Consider the following 20580-nt stretch of genomic DNA (forward strand, 5'->3'; position numbering starts at 1 on the left):
GAATGGGAAACATAAAAAGCCTCAAATGTTTGTTGATTGACTGGTTACCTTAATTCAATTACTCTGTTTGGAGTGCTATATATAACCCAGTTTCCTAAAACAAATAAACAAACATCACAGCTCTTTAAAGCCTTTATCTAAATTACCTGAAATTCTGTTTTGTCAAGATGTCAAATACAGATGGTGGATACGTTCTAAGGAAGCTCATACTCGATGTCATCAGGAGGACTAAGTCCACACAAGTACCAAACATCGGGTGCATCTTTGAAAGAGAATCTTTCAGTTACCGGGCATTTATTCTATAGGAGCACAGACTTTCAGAACAACTAAATCTTTGTCGAATTGGACCAGTACCTTCGGCACCACACAAATGTGACTGAGGACAAACTGGACCTGCTTTCAGTGAGGATCAGGGCTGAGGAGCTGAAGAGGCGAAGGCCACGGTGGAGGCTACAGTCTTTCTACCCCGCCAACAGCAGGCTTAATATTCCATTGAGTCATTTTCCTCATGCCGGCTCTGCCGTTCAAACACTGTAATTATTTCATATATTTTTACCTAGTTATTATCTTACTCACCACAGGTACCTGTAATTTTTCTGTATTTTTTTTTTTACTGCTCATTTACTTATTCTTAATTCAGCTAATAATGGCTCCACGTATTAAAATTATCATGGGGAAAGTAAGTGAAAACCTCCTAGGACGGAGAGGTAGCAGATTCATTATAGCCTACAACAGGGAATAAAATATTATGTATACTTTTTGCAGTAAGTACATGCTAATTATGCAGCTATTTATAAAACACTTATCAACATTCAAACTGATACTCTTCAATGTTGTTGTTTCTTAAGCCCTGCTTTGCATACAAGATCTCTGCTTGCAGCTGAAAACAAACTTTGGGGGTCATCTGCCCACTGACTAGACAAAGCTTTGGTATATTCTTTACATTATGCTATATTCCTTTCATGATGGTACAATAATGTATTTATATGGGGCATTATTTATATGGGGCTTAAAGGTTTATAATGTACTTTCACACACATAGCCTCATTTGATCCTCACATCAACCTGATGAACTGGGCAAGACAGGTATAATTACCCCTAGTATACAGACGCGGTTCAGAAAGGTTAAAGATAATAGCCGAGTAATACCGTCTGTAAGACGCATGTCTTAAACACAGGTCTTCTGACTTCAGAGTTTGTGCTTTTCCCACTGTTATGGGGCCTCTTTACTACCCTGCTCGCCTTCATGGAGCATCCCAGCATCCTGAGTACCAAATCTATCCCTTCCTTCCTGCAGCGTGAGTTGGAAGGCAAGTTCTCGAATTAGACCACCTGGGTTCATATCCCGGCTTCCCTACTTACAAACCGTGAGACCCTTGGTCAGTTAATTGACCATTTAGAGCCTCAGACTCTTCACCAGTAAACGTCAGAGGACTGCTGTTAAAGATGAGATGAGACACTATTGGTAAACCATGTAGAACGGTATCGGAAGCATATTAAGTGCTCAGCAAGGGTTAGCCACCATCATCATTATTGATCCGCCCCCTGGAAATAATGTGAAATCTTTTAAATGGGTGGTTTGGGAACTTTCCATAAGACCTGGCCTCTCTGGGTTTAACTGTGATGCTATTCCCATCACACAGCTGCTCCTTTGTGAGCCTGTGAACTTGACGCTCCCAAGTCCGCTTTCTGCGCTGTCATTTTTCTTCACGTGCCTCCCATTTTCTTGCTCAGAAGAAGCTTCTAGTTCTTGGCTATTCTTTTTAGTCTTAACTCAGGGGCTAGTATTCACAGTAGAGAACTAGGACATAGACTAACAACCCATTGCTGGGTTCAACCCACTACTGTCCTAACACTAGCTATGGAACTTGGGGAAAATTACATATCTGCCCAGTCTCACTCCTTCAATGTAAAAAGAGAACACATCCCACAGTGTTGATATGAGGCTGAGAAAATACTTTGTAGAATATAAATATAAAATACTTTGTAGAATATCTGATAATACGGTCATTTTCTGAGAAAGAGGACACCACGATCACATCATATCATCATCAAACCAAGTCTTCCTTATTGGAAATAATGTCTCGAGTCGCATATCTGCAGAACTAAATTGCTTTCATGGTAACATATAGATTAAACACTTACAGAAACAATTGGGGGACTGCAATGGTAAAATTAGGCTTCAACAAAATCTAAGTTGACAATTTTCCTTAGACAGCTAAATAATATTCCTACAAACTTGGCTTAATCTAGAGAATAAGAACCTGATGCTGTTTTGTAAATCATCCACAAGAAAAGCAAATTTTGATAAAAGTTCCTCCTAGGGACCCCAGTCAACTTATAAAGAGAACATCCCAGGCCAGTTTTACAGAGAAATAAATGATGGAGGCCTGCCTCTTCAGTAAAGGAAGCTGTTGTGCTTTGTCTCTGTATAAGGGACACAATATATATAGAGGTAGTTTTAGCTAAAACTTAGTGGCAAATCTGTGTTCTATTTTTTCCCCTTTGCTTCAAGAAATGAAATAAATTCTTTCCATGCCAAAAGCATAGAATTTGTGTATACTAAGCCAAAAGAAATTAAGATACTAAGAAAAAATACTTGGCCAAAATTATTGCTGTATTTACATTTTTACAAATTTAAATATAAGCCATTGATCACTTAAGATTCTTTCAGCTGTAATGACAATCTGTCCTGAATGACAACAACCTGTAGTTGTTGACATAACAAGGAATCTTTGGCAGGGTAAGCTTCAGGAGTGGTACAAGTGCAATGATGCCATCACAGACCCATTTTTTTTCTGACTCTCCATGCATTTCAGCTTTGTCATAGGACGTACTCCCCTAGTCATCATAAGAAAAGGCCGTCACTGGCAATTGGGGCTATAGGCTTCCCGCTCTCTTTCTTAAATGTTGAGAGAGCTTTTTACCTAGAAGCCCCAGGAAGCCTTTCTTTGAATCTCAGTCTACTTTGGGCCTGCAATCCGAGAACAAACCATGGCCAAGGGCAGCCAATTACTGAGTAGCTAGACTGACCCCCTGAGACGGCACTGATGGCAAAGACAATGTCCACGGCAACTGGAATTATTTAGTGCAACATGGAGTTTGGAGCTGGAGTCTCCAAACATTTGCCAGAATATGTGTAATCTTAGGTGATCACTTGGCTCCCTGTGCCTTGATTTCTTCCACATATAAAATGAAATAAATATCATACCCGTCCTTTTTATGCCTCACATGTGGGGGCTGGGTGCTGGAAAGACAAAATAAATGATGTGAAAATGCTCCAAATCAAGGATGTAATTATTAAAATTCAAAATAACATTAACTTAGTTGTGATCACTTACTGAAGACCCGCATGCATTTGTACAAATAAGAATATGCTAGAGTTTAATCACAAAACACATAATTAAGACAACAGGGGAGCAATGCTGTAGTAAACATCGAAAACATTAAAATATTACATACTCCTTGCCTACTTTTAAAGTAAGGAAATGATCATATATGTGGGCAAAGATTTAGCTGGAAGGATATTGATTCATCCCACTGTGTTTGTTAGAGGAAAAAACATTTGAAAAAAAATGTGAATATCCAATAGGAAGAGGCTAAGAAAACAAATTATGACATATCTACCATATACTATTGTGAGTTAACAAAAATGATAGCACGTTTTTCTCATGCATCTGTGTCACCTTGTTGCCCAGAACATATGACACATGGCGTTTAATAAGAGTTTATGGAATTAACTGGAAAAAAAGATGTAGTTTCATTTATATATATAAACATACATATATATGTCTGAAAAGATACCTACAACATACTATTAAGTGAAGAAGAACATACTACAAAAAGGCATATACAACATAATCTCACTTACATAAGATACCTATACTTTCAAAAAAGTGTGGAGAAGTATTTAATGGCAAAGAAAGATAATTCATAAAAATTTTTTTAGTGACAAAGCATACAAAATTACTTACAGTATGATTCTATTGTTATACTTAAAAATATATATCTACATGTGAAGAAAAAAGACTGGAAGGATACAAACCAAAATGTTAACAATGTTAATACCTGACAGGGTTATAGGTGGTTTTATTTTTCTTTTAAAAACCAGTGGAAAACTGAACTGAATTTTAAGTGCAAATTTTAAAGAGATTAAAGAAACTGAAGATGAAAAGTACAGAAATTGAACAAATATAATTTAAAAAACTCATTAGAAATTACTTGTATTCATCAGGTGAAATCGTGTTCCAAGCATATCTAATGAATAGAGATTTTCTCTCATTAGCACATAAAAGGCCTGAAATATTAATGTTAAACAGAGTTCTACCATCTTCCTCTGTGTTAAAAGCAAAATTGAAGGTGACATACAATGTGGATTAAGGACAGAAATAGGTGTCAGTGGCTCAGGGCTCAAATCTTTTCTGTACTAGTAATTACCTTGCTCTGAGCAAATCATAATTTTTCATTATCCTCGTTTATTGATTTGGAAAAAGAGCAATGAAAGTACTGACTTCTTCATAGGGCTGCTAGGCACAGTCACAGATATTAAGTACTTTGAAAACACTCAGCCAAAGCAACTCACTTTAATGTGAGTACTTTAATGGAACAGGGTTAAGTATTTTACTATCCCTTATCTCATGTTCATAATATGGGGGTAACCCACTCGCTCAGCTTTACATTATTTCTCCCGCCGTTTGTGCACGAGGTGTTAAGCAGTTTATGTGTATCTGTTGTTTTGTCTGCTCATCACCTATTTCTCCAGTTTCTCTGTTTTTCTTCACAGACAGTCTCTGGGGGACTGTCTGGTAAAGTGTTTTGCCTTCCTCTGACCAAGATAGCTAGGCCAACTACACCCTCCTTCCTAGGGATGTGGGAATCAGGTGAGGGCCCAGGATGCTTCGAGCAGATTTGCCCTAAAAGCAGGGTCTTTACTTGTTGCCCCTGAGGCCCCTTTCTCTTCTAGGATTCCTTCAATTCTCTGAGTGACCCCATATCCCTCTGAGGAATTCCTATATTCCTTAAGACAGTCACAGTTGGTTTATGTTACTAATGACCGAAAAAACATAGCCTATACAAGAAGTCCACATAACATGTTCCTAGAGAGAAAGGGGAACTGAAAATTGAGTCCTCAGCATATTCTGTTTGCTCTCCTGCAGCAGGGTAAGCCTCTGGCATCCCCGGGATGACCTTCCTAGGTTCCCAGTATCTAAGGACTAGACGTATGTTGTCCAGTATGGTAGCCACAAACCACACGTGGCTATTTAAATTTAAATTAATGAAAATTAAGTAAAATTACAAAATCAGTTCCTCAGTCATAATAGTGAATTTCAGGGCTAGCAGATACTGGTCTAGCACAGAAACAGAATATGTCCACGATTGAGAAAAATTCTACCGAACATTTCATTTATTCGGTTTCAACAAGTTAGGCCTACTTTGCTTTTAGTCAACTGAAACACAGATAAACATGTGTCATGCAGTATGTTGTCAAGAAATGTTCTTAAACTCTAAAGGATAAGCTCTTAAAGAAATAATTTGTGAAGGAAAAAAAGTGACACACTCCAGGCTTGGAATCCTATGACCTGGATGAATCCTGACCCTGCCACTTGCCTTGGGCATGTCACTCCACTGCTTTCAAGTCCCAGAATCCTCATTCATAAAATAAAGCTAATACTAACCCAACAGACACCTGTAAGATAAAGTAGTATAATATGAGTCAATGCTGTTAGCAAGGCACCTGACACATAGAGACTTGATTCAAAATAGAGCAATGAAGAGAATCGAACTTCTCCTAGGGCCAAGTATGAGGGAGGTGACCTGAGGGCACTAGGTAGTTTAGATGACACCCAGCCATCCTGGATTCCCTCCGTCTACTGAGAAAAGAATCAGGATTGGATATCACCAGCCTCCCTTGATTCCACTGTTCACCTTCCTCACTTCCTCTCCTCCTCCCACTACCATTTTCCCTACACCTGGACATAGCATGGATTTTACCTCTAGGAGATTCTAGTTTAAAAACAGAGATCAGTGATATGAGTGTTCTCAATCAGCTCTAAAGGAGAACAAGCTAATAAATGAAGAAAGCAGAATTTGAAAAACCAAGAAGCCTGGGGCTTGGGTTTCTATTTGTAAAGATGGCACGATGTGGCCAGCTATACTCCCTTGCTCTTCTTTGTATTTTGTTTGCCTTAACCTTATCAACATGCTAACTGTTGGGGAAAAAAGTCCAAACATAGTGGTGGCTTTTATTTTTCCTTTTAACAAATCTCAAAGGTCAAATAACGATTACCATGCATGGAGTTAAAAGAGCACAGAGAGATCCTGAATGTGTTAACTTTACTTGAGAAAAACTGAATATAAGCCAGAAAGAATATATAATATATGTGAGTCTCATTAAGCTGTCATTACTTGGAAAGATAGTTTCCAGGCAAATAAACACCCAAATCTCACACTTGCAGTTCCTTCTGAATAACACATTCAACTCAAATCTCCCATCCTCACACATTCTGTTGACTTCAAAGAGAATTATGAGTGAACAAGAAAATGAGAAGCAGGTAAGGCAATTATAATTCTGCAAAAGAAAAACATGCAACGTTGATTGGATTGCTCAGAGAAAAAGAAAGCCATTCTCCTTCAATAGATTTAACTACTCAAAAAGCCAAAGTGTTTGGGGGTCTAAATTTTTGCTGCTTTAAAAATAAAGCAGAATTGGAAAATATACCTTCACATGATCCCTGAAGTTGAAGGTGTAACTCAATAACATTCACTGTTTTTTTTTCAGCTCGATTTTCTGAATGCTTTTTCTGTGCCAGATACTATGTACCAATTGGTCAATTCGATAGACTATTGCCTCAAACAAACTCAGCGTTCCAGCTGCCCAGGGGAACTGCCATTAGAATTTCCAGGTTTGTGTGACTTCAGTCAGTGTGATAATAATAAAAATGGCAATGAAGGAATATATTTGTATCTGGAGGAGAGGACGGACTAGGCCAGATGTGAAAGAAAAGCTACCCCATCATGGTCACCTGTATTTATGTGCAAAGGGATTAATACTGGGGCTTGGAGGAAGAGCACAGGTGGGCCTGGGGCCATGCTGTCAGATACCCTGTGGAGGTACAGAGCCTGTCTCCAAGGTTAGGGAACTGTCCCTATGAATACTCTCTAAGAATACTCTTCTCCATAACTTTCTTTAGCCTGTCTCCCAGGTCTGTATCACCTTCCTGAGGTTACTTGGCTCACATTTCTCTACACAGGTAATGGGGAGGAGATCCTTACACGCGGCATGACAAAACCTACTGGAGAGGGCTGGAGTCTACACCGAGGGGAAAACTTCGGGTGTTTCAGTTTGACAAAGGTGGAGGGCATGACCTTGCCTGGGCCATGACTTACCTTCAAAGAATGAAATGAGATAACGACCAGATAGATGTGGGGTATCTTCAAGGGAATAGAGACTTTAAACCACAAAAGGATATTGGGCCACCAGGGCTGGGCAAAGCTGGGTATTTGGCATAAAAACACAGTGCATCATAACAAAGTCATTTAAAACGGAATCTGCAGGGGGAGAAAAACAAAGCAGAAAAAGAAATTAGGTTTTTGCAGAAATCTTTAGAAAAGCAAGAGTATCTATTCATTTGTTCTTGGTCGATGGTTCTTCTGCGTTGGCTTGGGGGATTGTGGTTTTACTGTACATAGAGGCACTGCATCTAAAAATAATAACGTTCACAAGCTTGAGATCAAAACTCAATGTCTTAGGACAGTGAACAAAAAGTATAGTATTTTAAAAAGAGACGGGCTTTACCAACAGTGCTGGTCACCTTAGCCACAATGTATATTAAAAAATACCTATAATTAAAGAGCTACCCATGGGCATTTCCACATGTGCAGGATTCACACATAGTCATTTCTTTGTCTGTCTTACACTATATATCTTTTGTCAACATCTCTGTTTTCCTTTATGTCTTTTCCACCCCTTGTTTCCATAGGGAGCAATGAAAGATGAGCAGACAATGGAATTCTAGAGAAAGGAGGTGATAAGAGCAGAAAGTTGGTAAAGGAAATAAAAGCAGGGGGAAAAAAAAGGACAAGCTAAAGGCTAGGGGCAGTAACTGAAGCAAAACAAAACAAAAGCTCTCTGGCACCTTAAGACGGTGGCTGAGATTTTGGGAAACTTGTCACTTTTCAAATAGAAAATGGTAAGAAATGTAAAAATTTTAATTGACTAAATTAGATTTCCAATGTCTATGTTTAAAATGAATTTATATTTTAAAAATTGAGATATAACTGATATGTAACATTGTGTAAGTTTAAGGTGTACAACGTGTTGATTTGATACATTTACATTGACAATATGATCACCATCATCCTGTTTGCTAACACCCCTATCAAGTCACATGACACCATTAGACTCATGTACATATAAGTGACGAGTGTAATCCCACACTGTCGTCACTTGGTGTTACCACCTATTTTAGTCCCATTATTCAGTCCCAGAGAAGAAACCGAGAATGTGCCAGACAAGTTGTATGGAACTTTTCCCCTTAAGTACAAAAGGACTTTGGCTTTGTCTAAGTTTAACCTCTAGGGTCACTGTTATAAATTTTAGATATTCTCTGAGGATGGGGGGGGGGGTAATGCCTGCTTATAACAGTCCCAGAAGAACTATCCTACACAGTGTTTAAACTTTACTGAAGCAGAGATTTGAGTAAGTGACTGCAAGGCTGGTGAGCTGGTCACCAGCATGGTAACCACCCAGCACCCTCATTTCAATGTGGCTTTCTCATTCTCTGCTCATAGGCAGTAACTCTTGAGAACTGATTTAAAAAATCATTTCCTACTAGACAATAATTTCTCAAGTCACTCAATGACTAATGCTTGTCATAGAAGTAAAAAGTTTAGGAAACTAATGGGTCTTAGGCAGAAAACAGATGTTTTGGTAAATTAAGAGAATGTACTGTCCGACCCAGGGTGTTCATTTCTATGATGAAAACCAGTTTCACTGTCAACTCCGACATTTCTTGCTGTATTATAAACCCAGAAATGCCAAGGTCTCCCACTCTACTGCACCCATGTTTCGTGGACCTATACTAGGGTTACTTTGAGTGTCCAGGATGACTCTGTAGAACATTCATATTTTTGATGATGAGAAAGGTACTGATTTGTTCTTTATTTCCAAACCATGAACATTACTTGTAAAAAGAACAGAATCAGAAAAATGAAGAAAGGGATAAAGAAAGGGGGGGTAATCAGGAGGCGGAATGAAACATGGGAGACTATGGACTATGAGAAACAAACTGAGGGCCTCAGAGGGGAGGGTGGTGGGGGAATGGGATAGACCGGTGATGGGTAGTAAGGAGGGCACGTATTGCATGGTACACTGGGTGTTATACGCAACTAATGAATCATCGAACTTTACATCGGAAACCGGGGATGTACTGTATGGTGACTAACATAATATAATAAAAAAAAACATTAAAAAAATAAATAAAATGCAGAGAATGAAGCTCGATATTACATTGTGATGTTAACCTCATTCTAACAACAAAAATGGAAGGGTCAGGAGTCATTCTCCATGCCAGCCACAGAATGCACTGATCTCTAGGCTTCAGTTTCTGAAGAAGCAATAATCTAGTCCCCACCTCTGTTAGAGGTGACTTTAAAAGGAAGGATATATTTGTTCTTCATGTGTAGTAAAGATCTTACAGATTGTTCCTTAGATGCCATAGTCTCTAATGTACCAGATTCTTTCTTTTCAATCAATATTCACTTTACAGAAGATGCTGTTTCTTGCACTAGACAATCACACATTCTGGGCAAATAGTAATCAGAGGGAAAAGACCAGTTATATTTTCCCTGATTCCAGGTAGAAATTTGGTTTAGTTGGGCTTATGTATGTCTTCTAGAAGCAAGGACTCCCTTTCTAATGGGTCCATTGAGGGTTTCCTGTCTCAAAAAAAGCTTTTCTCACATTCTTCTTGTTCAGACATCTTTAACCATTCCCCAATGCTTACTTAGCTTTGCACTTGAGACCCTGTAAGATCTGTAGTCAAATTCTTAGACCTTACTTTCCTCCTCCCACTTAAATATATGGTAATCTGGCAGAAGCAGACCACTTCATCCTCCTTGCCCATTTCTAGGTCAGTACTAACGCGGTCCTTCCACACGGCAGGCTTTGTACCCAGTCTCTCGTTACTAGCCTCCGGCTTCCTGCAGGCCACTTCAAAGCCTATTTGCCTGGTCCCCTCAGCTAGTTCCCTCCTGAACCACTGACCACATTCTGCCTTAATGTTCAAGTTATTTGCACATCCCTCTCTGTCCTTTAGCAGGTTATAAACTTCCTGAGGACAGGAGGGTGGTTTTTGTTGTTGTTGGTTTTTGTTTTTTTTTGTTGTTGTTGTTCACCTTGCCTAGCCCAAAGGACCCAGCTTTGTGTCTGCCCACCAGGATACTCAACAACTATTGAACTGAAAATGACTACTTTTTGGAGTCAGAGATCCTGGCTTTTATATAGACTACTCCCCAAGTAATTTGCTACATGAAAACAAACCTGATAATCTGTTTATAAAATGAGAAGCTGGAATAAGGAGATAAAATAAGACGTAAAACAGTGGCAAAATATTTTTCAGAGGTATATAATAATAATGATGACTTTACCTTGAGTATATTGCAAAGGGGATGGAACTGGGCTTTGAACTATCACTAAGTATTTGAGATAAATCTTTGAACTTCTTTTAGTGATAAATGTTCATCTATGGGCTCGGTGTGCTTAAAATAGTAGCCTATTATTCTGAGACAGTAACACAGGATTTTTCTTTTTTTTTTTTAAGTTAAATTCGTGCTGTTCCAAAGTCACGTACGAGATGGTAACTGAAATGGAGAACAATATCGTAACTCTGAACATGTAGTTCAGTGGTGAAATGCATCTCATTCATCTGCAAATCTCTGAGTCTTAATCTAGAGGTCTGGTTCACTGTAAGGCAGTATGATGAGCTGAATGTTTCCCCCCTTGAAAAAGATGTTGAAATTCTAACCCTCAATACCTCAGAATGTGATCTTATTTGGAAATAGGGTCTTTGCAGATGTAGTTAAGAAGAGGTCATTCGTGTGAGCTCCAATCCAGTACGAGTTGGTATCATTTCTGAAAAGGGGAAATTTGGACACAAAGGCAGATGTACGGAGGGCAGGCTACATGAAGAGGCAGGGCAAACGCCATGAGAACATGAAGGCAGAGACCAAATGAAGCATCTACAGAACGAGGAATGCCAAGGGTTGCCGGCAAGCCACGGGAAGCTGGGAGAGTGGCACGAACAGATTCTCCCCCGCAGCGGCCGTCTGAAGGAGCCAACCCTGTTGTCACCTTGATCCTGGACTTCTGGCCTCCAGCACTCTCAGACAATACGTCTCTATTGTTTAAGCCCCCCATGTGGCGGTCCTTTGTTATGGCAGTCCTAGCAGACGAACACAGGTGGTGGTGTTCAGTGACAGCCTGGGGCAGCTTAAGAATCCACAACCACAGACAGAACCATTTTACTCTCAGCTGGAACAAGCGAGACAGCTTCAAATCCTTATGGCAACAGATAGGATAACCTAAATGGATGTCTACGGAAGGCTATTCCTAATATGCATGAACAAGTCTGCGCCATCTACAAAGGACAGCCAGAACTGGAGTGGGCAGAGGAGGGTCAGAAGGATTGCTCCCTGACTTGGCCACGTGGGAATCTCTCTAAGGTTAATACACATAACTCCCCTCTGAAACTGTGTAGCTACACACACTGAGAATGAATTCAGGAATTTTTTTTTTTTTTTTTTTTTTACAGTGCTCTGCATGGATTTAACGGACATACAAAACGGTTCTCAGGGTTTACCTGTTGCTTCATTTAAAGCTGGCTCAAGGCGTATTGTTTCTAGAAAGTGCTCTAAAATTTTTTCAGGTGTTCCTGACATCACAGTATACCTGGATAAGAAATAAAAACATCATTAGTTTTTCTAAAAGTGGGCAAATCATTAATGAATAACTTTTTACATATCTAAGGTTTTTGTGTTTTCTATTGTATTTGGTTTTCATGTATTCATGTTTGGAGTCCCAGAGAACCATAATGACTTAACTTAGGGCCCATATTCTCCTTATGGTAGGAGAGACCATGTACCTTGCAAAAGCCACACAGGAAGGCAATGAAGAAAACCCCCATAAACTGAAGTAGTTACTAAAACATTATTCTTTTTTCCCTACATGGAACTAAAGAAAACTTGGAGAGTGGCTCTCACAGGCTGGGAACTGAGAAACTTCAGCCTTGCTCCAAGGGGAATGGAAAGGAACATGTAAATCACAGGGCAGCTCAGGTCAGGAAGGGGGAGATGGTGAGGGGAAGTGACAGTAAATTAGGTTATCCATATATGGGTTATTTGTAGCAAAATCTCAGTCCCACATTGGATTCCCCTGCCTATTTCTGGAATGCTCTGTCTTTCCCAACTGTACACTGGTATGTGCTTTGGAAACACAGCTAAGAATAAAACAAGGGAAAGGAAAACAAAACCCTAAACACCAATGAGCAAACAAACTCCAGTAGCATCTGAATAGGAAATAAATCAACAGTAGAAAATCTAGACTTTATTTTACTGTCAAATATCTATAATTTTGGGGGTGGGGGTGTCAGTTATTATTTCAGAAGATCCATCCATGGGTTTCATCAATCCACAGGACAAGATTTATGTTTTAAACTGAATGTGGGTTATTTCAAAGTCATATTAAAGATGGCAACGAAACAGTGAATGAAAACTACAGGCAAAATACATTAAGATGATCTGAGTGATCCTATTCTAAAACTCAGACTTTGCTTTTTTACTCGGGATTTCACTTAGAGCAAATGACGGGAAGAAAAACAATAATGAAAATAAAACTCTCTTATGTTCAGAAAGCAGTGGTTCAGCTCCAGGAGAACCCAGGTTTCTTTGTCTCCTCGCCAACACCCTTTCCTTGCCTGTTTGAGACCTTGCAGGAAGTATGTTGAGATCCCAAGATTAATTCTCAAGGTCTTTACCTCCCGCCTGAAGGAGTATAGAAGAGGCAATCCAACATATAACCCTGTGCACGAGAAAACACAGACTGAGCAGAGCGAGCCTGGGACTGAACGAGGTAGCAAATGCAGGCTCCCCGAAAGGTAAGGTGACCATTAGTCAAAACTATTCTGTGTGTGCATGCGAGTGTGTGTGTGCACTGAGGACCAGAAAGAAGCTGAAGAGTTACATCTTTGAGGAAACCTGGCTTTGGAGCCTAGAGGAGGAAAGGGGGAATAGAATAATAAAGAATCGATTTTAATCTCAAAAGTATCACTCCTTTCTCCAAATAAATAAGGCAAAAGACAAGGGTTTTTCCTCTTGTCTTTTCGAGGAAAGGATAGGGTATATCTATAATGACTTTGAACACATAAATGGAGAAAATTGCTGAGTTCCTTCAATAATTCCTGAAATACATGATTCTCAGGTCGTGCTCACCAGATGAGCTGCAAGATAAGTAGCATCTGACTCCGTAAATAAGGAACTGGGTTGGAGAGGGCATCAGCATCTATGGAGTATTTACTGCACCCCAAACAGCTAAGTGGGCACTGAACAGTGTCATCGTGCTTATTCCTGCTAGTTAAATATGATCCTCACTCTGCAGATGGGGAAGCTGCTTGGTAAGGGGAGGCAGCAGACCTGTGGTCACAGAGTTACTAAGGGCAGATCTCTGCTGTGAGCTGGGCTGGCTTTGGAGCACAAGTGTGCCTCTCGTGCTGTTGCTCCGTCTGGGTGCCAGGATGCTCGGGGCTGAGGCTATGTCTAGGTGCCTGAAGCTCATTCTGAACGGGAACTTGTTTGTTTCTGAAAACAAGTTTTATTTAAATAAGAGTATCAATACATTAGATCAAACACCAGTTACTGGGACTTGCCAGGGCACCCGGCAGCTGTTGGTAGTGGGCTGTAGCTCTAAAGCTGGCTACAGAACGGATAATCAGTTTGAAATGTGCTCCCTCCTCAGAAGTTTAACTGCCAGGTTGGCGTCACGTTCTGGTGTTCTTGGTTTGGACATTCCTTAGCTAGAGCATTATGTCTGGTCAAAAAAGAATAAAGACATGGGGGGGGGGGTAAGCCAAGATAGGAAACTGTCACTTCATTAGAGAGAGGCAACGTCTCTAACTCTGTCCGCCTTGTCAATCACAGACGCCAGGGAATCTTGTTTTTTCCTACCAACGGCTCCCTCTAGTGGTACAGCCTGGGGCTGCCTTAGCCCGCTTCCCAGCTCCACAGAGGGCAGTGCAGGTGTGGACACTCTTTTAGGGCAGGGAACTCTCAAGAGGCAGGGCCAGGTAGCTTCTGGCCAGACGTAGCCATCTGTGATCTTGCAGCCCTGGGCTTGGCTGAAACATCATGTTATTGCTTTTGTCAGGCTGGACACTGCCAGACGCCCTCTGCTTGACCTCTGTTTAAATGGAGGGACTTGAATACCAGACAGCATGGCTCTCTTCAGTTTATTGCATGAAGGATGTACTCTAGTCCAAGTTAAGGGGAACCCCAATTGGTTACATTTTCCAAGCTGTGGGCTTTTAAGCTTGTGACAGAAAATCTTTTCCAAATGCCAAGTCTGGAAGTGAGGACACTTCTATCAGCACTTAGAACAACAATAATAAAACATGTGGAGAGAGGAGAGCCTAAAAGAGACCATCTTTCTGCAAACAGGATGGAGCTCAGCAACTGGGTGGTTGATAGTCTAAGGAAAAAGCAACACAGTAACTAAAACAGGAATAGTCACTTCAAAATCTCTACTTCCTCCTAAAATCACATAACCACAGAGCAGAAGATATTCAAATTGGTAAATGTTTGAGAGCTTCGGAGAGTTTATTCATCATGAGAAACACTGTCCTGCTATTGATGTTTTAATATCACTCTCAGAGTTGAGTGGCTTGGGCAGTCAGGCAGTTTTGGAAGTTTAAAATGTGTACATAAAAAAACTGTTCTGGATTTTTCAGGGGAAAAGTGAATCAGAAAAATAACATTACTATCAGCACCAATGTGGTGACCCCCTTTGAGCTCAAAAAGGATGATTTCTGAAAAGACAGAAGCCCTAAAAGTTCCTAAGTTTTAAGCCCATCCATAGACATCATTGTTGGTATATTATCAAAGTTATCCAGAACAACAGGCCAAAATTCACTTACATGGTGCCCCCTTTTAACTCTGATCTGGCTTCAGAAAGCCCACCATGGTAAACGACCCCTTGAGAGAATGGCTTTTTCGTCTGCAGGGAGCTGATCTTGCCTAGTGCATTATTTTGTGCTGACTGATATTTCTTAAATGGTTTGCTGTGAACATGCACATGTTTTTGAATTATATAAGAAATCTGGATTGGTCCACAGAACACAAAAAAGGAGATATAACGGAAATCAGATCCAGGCCTAAAATAAATTGAATACATGGGCTTCTCCTCTTCTGTTCCCTTTAGTTTGATTTCGTAAAAAAAAAAAAAATCTATATTTGGAAGGCACTCTGAATGGACTATGTCGTAACAAGCAAACGCTTTTGATCATTCCCTCATGGTATGAAGAGGTGAAGGAAGTGAGACTCCAGGGGCTTCTTGGTCAAATGTTTCAAGGTTAAGGAGAATTTTCGAGGCTTCCTTTTTCCGGTAGCAAAATTTCCGGAGACATCTGGGCACTATTAAGGAATGCGGATTGCCACCCAAAAATGGTCTAGATATGTTTAACCACACTAAGGAAAATCAATGGGGAGGGGCCTAAACTTCACATAAAAAAATGTTTTCATTCTCATCCCCTGTGGGCTGAAAGGATGACTGCTGAAAACATTTGTGTAAGAATATTTTTAAGAATGATAGTAGTAAAAAATAAAAAAATAATAAAGAATTCTGGATGGCAATTTATAGGTTTGTAAGTGAAAGGGTAGTTTTTTTATATAGTCTGTTTTGAGATATATTGGTCTGCAAAGTTTAGGTGATAGTGTTGAGGATACTGTACTTACATACTGTATTTGGCTACAGTAAGCTTCATGACCGAAGGCACAAAAGCACTGGGGTGGTCAAGCTGGACCTGATGCCAGCTCTATCATTATAAGCTTTGTAATCTTGGGCAAGTAACTTGCTTCTCTGAGCCTAAGTTTCCCCATCTGTTAAAAGGGGTTTGTTGTAAGGATTACATAGAACAGGCAAAATACATTATGGCTATTCAATAATATTCTATTTTTTCCCACCTTCTTTAAAAATATGTTGATTCATCCAGATGAAAATGTCTGAGCTTTGGGCTTTTTCAGTCTAAACAGTAAAAATTCATCAGTTACTGTGAGTAGCCTGATTAAAGGGAACACCCCATTTTTGTTGCAAACAAAGGAGAATTACTTGGGAGGCATTCTTTTCCAACATACTATTTGGTGACACTTCTTTAGCTACAGAATTGGTGTTTTTATTATTCCAAGATTGAAGATTAATCTTTACTTTAAAAACAAGATTCTGCAATCTTCTACAATTTCTTAAAGCTACATTTCCTTGTTCTCCTGTATTCCTATTCGAACGCTGGTACGTTTGATGGGGAAAACAGCCTTATGCAAGAAGTTGCAACAAAAGATGGAACTGAACACAGACATCTGAAAAAGGTTCAAGTTAGACAGGGAACCTGAGATGTGGGAAGCAAATCTCTTTCTGATGTTAGCAGGATTGAGTATGGATAAGGTCACATGGATGCTTCTGGACTGTCTTATATTTGAAGTCTGGGTTTCTGGCAAAGATGCTCATTTGGGTAAGATGAAAACACTTCTCGGGAAATCCTACACGTGAAATTCAAATCCCAAAGGTTCTCATCGCCTCGGGGCCTACCTATCCTTTGCACTGCCTGGCATTCCTATTTCCATTGTTCTCCCCGTCTTCAGTTCCAAAGTCAGTACAGCCGAACACCGTAGACAGAGAGCGTCTGTGGAGTAGGGGACCAGTCTCCTCTGAATTACTCCAGGCAGCACCACGCTCCACGCAGTGCCAGAAATGGATACATTATACTCCACAAGATGTGTGATTAGTCAATAGAGAGAAAAAAGTCACACACGCTGCCGTCTTCCACAAAAAAGGAGAGCATGCTATTGTAGAAATGATGATACCATGTGAAAAGGTTAATCATAGTCTGGCAATTGCAGTGTTGGATGCAAACCTACTTTTGCTGAGGCTGTGAGTTTCCTTGATTAGAAGCCCTGTTCCCTGCTGGGACCTTCTCCAGCACCAAGACATCTTGGTCATGTTCTTTAAGTCTGACTGTATTCGCCTCAACGTCCTGTAAATACAAATTACACCACATACAGATGCTGCTGTTTTCTCAGACAATGAAAAAAATTTCAAATGCTTCAGAAACTCATTTGGTGCTTGTGATGCTAATTGTTGCATCTACAAATTAAGTCATTTTGAAAGTCAGGGATGGAATGGTCAGAGAGAGGACCAGATGAGGTTTGAGGCATGTGGTTTTAAAACTCTGCTTTTATCCCAGATTCAGAAAAACAGCCGAGGAGAGAGAAGTGTGGTTGTGCTCTGAGAAACCTTTCAGAGAGGGTGGCATAGAGGGAAGACAGGGGAGCAAGTCACTTATCCCTATAGAATTATGTGGCAGGTTTTGTATTCTGACTTTCTTCTGAAGGTGTGTCATTTTCACAGGTGTGCACCTTTTCTCTCTCATCAAAAGGCTCTGTTTATTTTTTTTTTTAAATCTGTTTGAAATGTATTAAAAACATTTTTCGGTTATTTTGGCTAATTTTTTAAACTGTATCAATAATGATCCTAATCTGATTCTTTCAAAGAATTATTTTTGGCTGAGTGGAAATCTTGTGTGTGTAAGCTTCAAAGAATTATGAAAGTTTACTTTTAAATTTCAATGTCATTTCAACAGTTAAATTAAAAATCTTAATGTGCTGGGGCGCCTGGGTGGCACAGCGGTTAAGCGTCTGCCTTCGGCTCAGGGCGTGATCCCGGTGTTATGGGATCGAGCCCCACATCAGGCTCCTCTGCTAGGAGCCTGCTTCTTCCTCTCCCACTCCCCCTGCTTGTGTTCCCTCTCTCGCTGGCTGTCTCTATCTCTGTCAAATAAATAAATAAAATCTTTAAAAAAAAAAATCTTAATGTGCTTTTTCTCATCATTTGGTCCCCATTTTAAAAGACATCAGTTAAGAACCATGTCAAATTCCATGAGGCATTTTTCCCTATATTATTCGATGGTATAATTTTAAATTTAACTTTATTTGCATTAAGAGAATGCATTCCTAAGACAAACTCTGTTGTCAGAAAATTTTCTGCCAAAGGCAAATGCTTAAGGCCATGTACGAATAGGTGTTCATACATAAGGAATGGAGAATGACATTGTAAATCATCAGGGAGTAATGCCAAATGTACCAGAAAGCACAGAAACTGCATTTAGGACTTCAGGGTAGGATAGAGAAAGATGTGAAGGCTGGGAGAGGCAGAGAGGGGGAAGAATAAAGTGACCCTAGGGGGAACTCAGGCTGGGGCGGGATGGCCTGCGGGATGGGACATTGTCATCATCCCCAGCAGGCCACGATCAGGCTTACCAGCCAAAGCTAGGTCGACCCTCCCAAGGGACTAGGGGCTGCATGTGTGTGTGTGTGTGTGTGTGTGTGTGTGTGTGTAGGGAGTGGGGAAGGGACCATCTCTTCTCAACATCACCATGCTCACAAATACTTTAACAAGCTTAGATTAGGCCCATCGGCAGAGACAATTCTAAGTGCAGTTTTATGTCTCCATCACCTCAATTATTCTTCACCTACCTGCTGAAGTCTGAAATTCCTTTAGTATGAATCAGTTTGACATAAAGCACTTGAAATGAAAATGCTTGGTTGTAGTAACCATGACTGATGTTAATTCCTGCTAAAATGTAATCACTCAATAAATTAGGAGAGGGTGTGATGATATGGGAAAGGTTCAAATTTGGGAAGAGACAAGAGGTGGAGACTAGGAAGGTCTAGGATGGAGAAAGAGCTGGAAAGTGAGGTGGGAAAGGATACAAAATGGCAAACTTAGAATTGCCAAAGAGAAACGTCTCAGACTTTGACATTTGGCCAAGGCAATTCCTATTTTTCTTTAATTCTCATGGGCCGGTAGGGGTGGTGTACAATTATCTGGTCCAGCACACACGCCACATTTGCAGCTTTACTGAATACCCCTTTTGGATCCCAGAACGCACACCAGCACAGTGACCATACCAGGTCTGTAACCAAGGCTCTTTGTTCCTAGAGCATTAAGTTGTTGCAGTACTGCTCAATGAACACCACACTCCAATCTTTGCTTGTCTGGCAAAAGGAAAAAGGAGATGCCCCTCGGCCACACGTTGGACTCACCCTCAGGATCCGGTTGAAGTCCTCCTTGTCTACTCTTAAGAAGTGGCAGTTGTCTTCTCTCAGGACGATAGAAGCAGCTCTTGGGGCATCATTCACTAGTGCTAACTTGCCAAAGTCATCCCCCTCATGCAGAGTACAGACCACACCCTGGAGGGAGCAGAACATTCTGATGAAGAGGGTCCCTGATTCTGAGCAACACCCATTCACCTCACACCACAAGATCCCCTTACCCCCACACACTGTATGTATAAATGGGCTGCACCCAGGGAGGCCAAGGAGAATTACATAATTACATTACGTTTTATTTTTTTTCATTGAGTAATATGGGTTATGGCCTAACTTAAGTGTATACATTTTATGTATTTATTTTAAATGTATACATCTCTAAAGAGATGAGCCCCAGAAAGTTCAATTTTACTGAGTATAATTTAGATAATCTATGATTAGAGATGCTATGTCTTTTCTACATTGAGTAACAATGTTGTTGCAAGTTTAATTGTAGCACTGCATTGTTAATACTTAGAGCCACACTAGTAAATGGAGCATAATAAAGTTTCAAAAAGAAAAAGATATATATACCTTGCCATAAATGACTACATTCACTGATCCTTTTAGAATAATGTACCAGGAGGTGCCTTCTTCCCCCTGGTTAAACACTAGATACAAAAAAGATGAAAACACTTATGACAAGAATAGAAGCACATCAATATAAATTACAGCTTATCAAATCATCATTTTTAAGTCCCCAGAATTATGCATTTATTCCAGAAGGAAAAAAAAAATTACTGGCAAATACTAACTTATTCAGATGGAATAGTATCTCCTTTTCTATAGAATGTGAAAGGAACAGAAATACTGTGCTATTTGCTATGCTCTAAAGATATGAATTTACGAGAGAGCAATGCATCAGCAATCCATTTCTTAAAGCAATAAATAACATCCCCCCACAATTCATCAAAACTTATTATGCTATAGAAAATAGTTTTTAAAAGTAATCTGACCATCAGTGTGAAGTTTGAAAACATGCAAATCAGCATTACATATTGTTTATGGATATATATCTACATATTATTTAAAAATGGGTTGCAATGACACCCACTACATATAGGGTAGGAGTTACCTTGGGGAGGGAAGAAAAGAATGACATAAAGGAAGGAACAAGGGGTCTTCAATTGTATCTATAATTTCATTCTTTAGAAAATATGAAAAAAATGGTATAAT

The 20580-nt window shown here is 39.9% G+C and overlaps 1 protein-coding gene across 1 annotated transcript in view; it reads right to left on the reverse strand.

Annotated features, from left to right (window-relative positions):
- RAPGEF4 (Rap guanine nucleotide exchange factor 4) overlaps window positions 1-20580 on the reverse strand; it is a 275140-nt gene that overhangs the window by 39006 nt on the left and 215554 nt on the right. The window contains exons 13-17 of the mRNA XM_040643867.1: window positions 19939-20015; window positions 19360-19506; window positions 17176-17291; window positions 11859-11947; window positions 7470-7548 (exon numbers count right to left, since the gene is read on the reverse strand). Coding sequence (XP_040499801.1) covers window positions 7470-7548; window positions 11859-11947; window positions 17176-17291; window positions 19360-19506; window positions 19939-20015 — 508 coding nt within the window. The remainder of the gene's footprint in view (window positions 1-7469; window positions 7549-11858; window positions 11948-17175; window positions 17292-19359; window positions 19507-19938; window positions 20016-20580) is intronic.

Source organism: Ursus maritimus, unplaced genomic scaffold (genome assembly GCF_017311325.1).
Source record: "Ursus maritimus isolate PB19 unplaced genomic scaffold, ASM1731132v1 scaffold_1, whole genome shotgun sequence".
Taxonomy (NCBI): domain Eukaryota; kingdom Metazoa; phylum Chordata; class Mammalia; order Carnivora; family Ursidae; genus Ursus; species Ursus maritimus.